Below are 5,000 nucleotides of genomic sequence, written 5' to 3'. Positions count from 1 at the left end.
CCACTGCTGGACTACAGACGTCCGGCGCAGAGGAACACTGCAGTCCTACTTCCACTAAATCTGCCAGAAAACTAGCAGTTTTAATCGAGTTCGCGTTCACGCAGCATGTGATGAGGAATAATCCGTTTACAGTCAGGTCCGAGTGTGCAAACTATTATAACTTTTTTAATCTCACCAAATTTCCACTGATACAAACACGTCTGTAACACGTCTGTAACACGTCTGTAACACGTCTGTAACACGTCTGTAACACGTCTGTAACAGAAATAGATATGTTTCCATTTTATATAATTAATGAACCTTATTTTGTTCACTCAGGAGTTTAGGCCTGGCTGTAAGTTAATACGTCTTAATTTCTATTTAATTTCTTTTTATTTCACTGAAGTTCTGCTCTCAGCATCACAGTGACAACAAACGTGGCCAGGAAATATATAGAAAAACATACAAAAGTTACTACCTCCTTTTTATAACTAAGGACACATTTATTTCTTAAACAATTCTAACATGGATTTTATATATATTTTTTGTAATAGGTCATTACACACTCAATTATCTTACAATCTTTTTTAAATAAAAAGTTGTTGAGGTAGTTTCCGGGCAAGAGGAGACGCTGCTGAGGTGAGGCCCAGCATTGTGGGTCTGTGTCTCCCCCTGCTGGTCATCACAGGCACTGCTCCCAATCTCTCTCTCACACACACACACACACACACACACACACACACACACACACACACACACACACACACACACACACACATACACACACACACACACACACACACACACACACACACACACACACACACACACAATGTAAATATATTTTATACATGTTCAATTGTTAGATACAGTTTCTTTCTTAAAATACTTTTCCAGCATCTATTTTGCTTGTTTTCCATCATTTCAGAATTTCCCTAGAGGTGAATGATGAGGTGATAGTTTATATCCTGCTGCCTGTGTTGTCATCTACAATAGCAGAGCCGACTCTGTGCTGCTTCGCTGCTCTTTTGTGTTCAAAGAAAATTGTTATACTCAGTTTTTGGATGAACATTTTTAGCTACTTTGAGGTAATTTTGAGGTAAAAGAACTGTGTGAATTTGTGCCAAATTAATAAAAAATAAAAATAAAATGTAAATAAATAAACACAAAGAAAAAGAAACCTTTGTGGCTTAAGACTCGATGCCTGACGCAAATAAATATTAAAAGAATGTTTGAAATTGATGCGTGATTACATTTTATTTGTGTAAGCGGATGTTAACAACAACACCACAGAATGAGAGCTGCCCAAATAAATGACAATCTTTCATTCATTCATTTCCTACCGCTTATCTGAACTTCTCGGGTCACGGGGAGCCTGTGCCTATCTCAGGCGTCATCGAGCATCAAGGCAGGATACACCCTGGACGGAGTGCCAACCCATCACAGGGCACACACACACTCTCATTCACACACACACTCACACACTACGGACAATTTTCCAGAGATGCCAATCAACCTACCATGCATGCCTTTGGACCGGGGGAGGAAACCGGAGTACCCGGAGGAAACCCCCGAGGCACAGGGAGAACATGCAAACTCCACACACACAAGGTGGAGGTGGGAATGAAACCCCCAACTCTGGAGGTGTGAGAAGAACATGCTAACCGCTAAGACACCGTGTCCCCCATAAATGAGCATAATAACAGCTAACAATAACGGAGATTATAATAATTATAACAACTACCTGAGCTTAAAAAGGTCCGAGGCTACAGACTTTTCCTGTTTGTCAGCTACAAGTAGAAAGGTTACAAAGCGAAAGGTGATCATTTATTTTTTTATGTACAAATGCAAAATAGAGCCAGTAACATTTCTATATAAAATGTAGAACACTCCCTCTCCCTCCCTCTCTCTCTCTCTCTCTCTCTCTCTCTCTCTCTCTCTCTCTCTCTCTCTCTCTCTCTCTCTCTCTTCATTCTATGTAAATTAGGTGTAAAGTAAAGGGACAAATCCAACTGATTCACTGGACCAATCTTATGGCGTTTGGTCTGATGTTTCTTCAGTTCCTACATACATGAGTTCATGTGTTTATGTAAAATGGAAGAACTTATAACCATCTTATTGGTTTCTATACAAGTTAACATTAAATCAGTAAAGTGTGAGACAGTAAAGTGTGAGACAGTAAAGTGTGAGACAGTAAGGTGTGAGACAGTAAGGTGTGAGACAGTAAAGTGTGAGACAGTAAGGTGTGAGACAGTAAAGTGTGAGAAAGTAAAGTGTGAGACAGTAAGGTGTGAGACAGTAAAGTGTGAGACAGTAAGGTGTGAGACAGTAAAGTGTGAGACAGTAAAGTGTGAGACAGTAAGGTGTGAGACAGTAAAGTGTGAGACAGTAAAGTGTGAGACAGTAAGGTGTGAGACAGTAAAGTGTGAGACAATAAAGTGTGAGACAGTAAAGTGTGAGACAGTAAAGTGTGAGACAGTAAGGTGTGAGACAGTAAAGTGTGAGACAGTAAAGTGTGAGACAGTAGGGTGTGAGACAGTAAAGTGTGAGACAATAAAGTGTGAGACAGTAATTCCATCTAAACAAGTACCCAAGCCATTATGTACTATTTGTGTTAATGTATAACAGTGAAGTATTTGTATAAAAACTCACACAGTGAAAAACATCACAAACTATCCGGAATCTTCCGTCTTTCATTATCAAGCTCCGTCCCTTTGGAGGTCAACAGAGGAAGACTGTGTTATTGGTCAACATTTTGTCAAAATTCACCAAAGTTCAGCCAGATCTTACAGTATGTTGTTCTCATGAAATGTGTCACACTGCAGGTCACAAGTTGTCACAATTGGTAGCCTCTAGTGCCCTCTACAGGTCATGTGAAGATATACAGCCATGTCAAAAGCACTTCTATTAAGAGGACCTGAACCATTGGGTGGACAAAACATTTATAATTAGCAGAGCTGTCATGTATCACGCATTGAGAGTGACGTCCCTCATGTCGGTCTTTTCTCACGCTCTCCTGCCACACATCTGACTATTTATCATATATTTAATAAGCCGCAGCGCCCAAACTGTATCAGTCCGCACCGCTGTCTCTATGGAACCGGGCGGGAACCGAGCGCGTCTCCCCCGGAGCTCTTAGTCGAGCCTGACACTTATCAGCCAATCAAAACAAGAGGCTACACAACAGCCAATCAGAAAATAGCACTATTGTATCTGGGTAAGATTTAACACAACAACCAATCATAGAAAAAACATATTCATTAGAGAGGGTATATTCGATGGTCGGTTTGAACAAAACCTCAACACGAAACAGCTTGTCTCTGGACGGGACATTGTCCTCATTCATGTCCCTAAACATGTCTGGGCTTGTCCTGAACTGTTTTATATGGGAGCAACATTACACATGATAAAGGGGTCCAAAAAGGTAACAAACACTTACAATAAACACCACCAGTCATAATCTCTCTCTCTCTTTCACTCTCTCTCTCAGTCTCTCTCTCTCTCACTCTCTCTCTCTCTCTCTCTCACACACACACACACACACACACACACACACACAAACACACACACACCAGGGTTTTGCTGGGGGTTGGAAATGTCACTCTTGCCTGTCTTGAGCACCCTGAATTTGTATCATGAGTGAACTACAAGATAAAATTCAGAACATCCTAGAATGCAGTGATGAGAAAAGGACTTTATATTTGTCTCATTTATACACTGAGCTGGTGAAGGTTATAGAGCCCAGCAGTGCATCATGTAGTATGGTAGAGGTTCTAGTACAAACAGTACAGTTAACACCACCCTAACACCTGCTTTAGTGACTCTGGTGCTAATTGTTGGTCAGTGCTTTGTGACGTTAGTGATTGTGTTTTGTTCTGATATAACTGGAGGATATAACTGGATATAACTTTATCACAATGTCCTCATTAATTAGGTTTCCCTGATACAGGGCAGCACACTGGAGGGGTTTCTCTCCTGGTGAGGAAGCAAGCAATTAGTTTGACTTTTGCTCACTAATGGATAAGTATAAAAAAGTACCTGGGTATAAAAATAGAACAGTGGTACGATTCTGTAGGACTTTTCAAATTCAGAGAAAACAAAAATTAAAATAACCAAAAACTGAAGTAAACAACTCCAAATGTTAAAGTGAATAAAGTGAGCTAGTTATGACCATGTACACAGTAGCTAACAGTGCACTAGGGAGGGTGCCAATACTTAAAACATAGATAACAGTACACTGTGTGGATCAGTGTGTGTTTACAGCACAGTTGTAGGCAACCTGACAGGATATGCTAACATGCTAACCTGACAGGATGTGCTAACATGCTAACCTGACAGGATATGCTAACATGCTAACCTGACCGCATATGCTATCATGATAACCTGACAGGATATGCTAATCTGACAGGATATTCTAACATGCTAACCTGACAGGATATGCTAACATGCTAACCTGACAGGATATGCTAACATGCTAACCTGACAGGATGTGCTAACATGCTAACCTGACAGGATATGCTAACATGCTAACCTGACAGGATGTGCTAACATGCTAACCTGACCGCATATGCTATCATGATAACCTGACAGGATATGCTAATCTGACAGGATATTCTAACATGCTAACCTGACAGGATATGCTAACATGCTAACCTGACAGGATGTGCTAACATGCTAACCTTACAGGATGTGCTAACATGCTAACCTGACAGGAAATGCTAACATGCTATCCTGACAGGATATGCTAACATGCTAACCTGACAGGATTGCTAACATGCTAACCTGACAGGATTGGTAACATGCTAACAAGATGCTATGGGTTATGTTATGGGTATGCTAAGGGTTAGGGTTAACCTAACAGGATATGCTAACCTGACAGGATATGCTAACATGACAGGATATGCTAACATGCTGCTAACATGCTAACCTGACAGGATATGCTAACGTCCTAACCTGACAGGATATGCTAACATGCTATCCTGACAGGATATGCTAACCTGACAGGATTGCTAACATGCTAA

General features: G+C 40.7%; 2 protein-coding genes and 1 long non-coding RNA gene across 3 annotated transcripts in view; 2 read left to right on the top strand and 1 right to left on the bottom strand.

The window, feature by feature from the left end:
- The window catches only part of gatm (glycine amidinotransferase (L-arginine:glycine amidinotransferase)), a 6,138-nt gene extending 5,345 nt beyond the window's left edge, over positions 1–793 (top strand). Inside the window, exon 9 of the mRNA XM_047822139.1 lies at positions 1–793. This exon is cut by the window's left edge and continues 55 nt beyond it. Coding sequence (XP_047678095.1) covers positions 1–58 — 58 coding nt within the window. The 3' untranslated portion in view covers positions 59–793.
- The window catches only part of LOC113657299, a 1,727,325-nt gene that overhangs the window by 775,303 nt on the left and 947,022 nt on the right, over positions 1–5,000 (bottom strand). The window lies entirely within an intron of this gene.
- LOC125146171 overlaps positions 1–5,000 on the top strand; it is a 1,103,650-nt gene that overhangs the window by 325,094 nt on the left and 773,556 nt on the right. The window lies entirely within an intron of this gene.

The sequence above is a fragment of the Tachysurus fulvidraco genome, chromosome 13 (assembly GCF_022655615.1).
Source record: "Tachysurus fulvidraco isolate hzauxx_2018 chromosome 13, HZAU_PFXX_2.0, whole genome shotgun sequence".
Lineage (NCBI taxonomy): Eukaryota > Metazoa > Chordata > Actinopteri > Siluriformes > Bagridae > Tachysurus > Tachysurus fulvidraco.
This window is presented reverse-complemented; position numbering and strand designations above follow the sequence as displayed.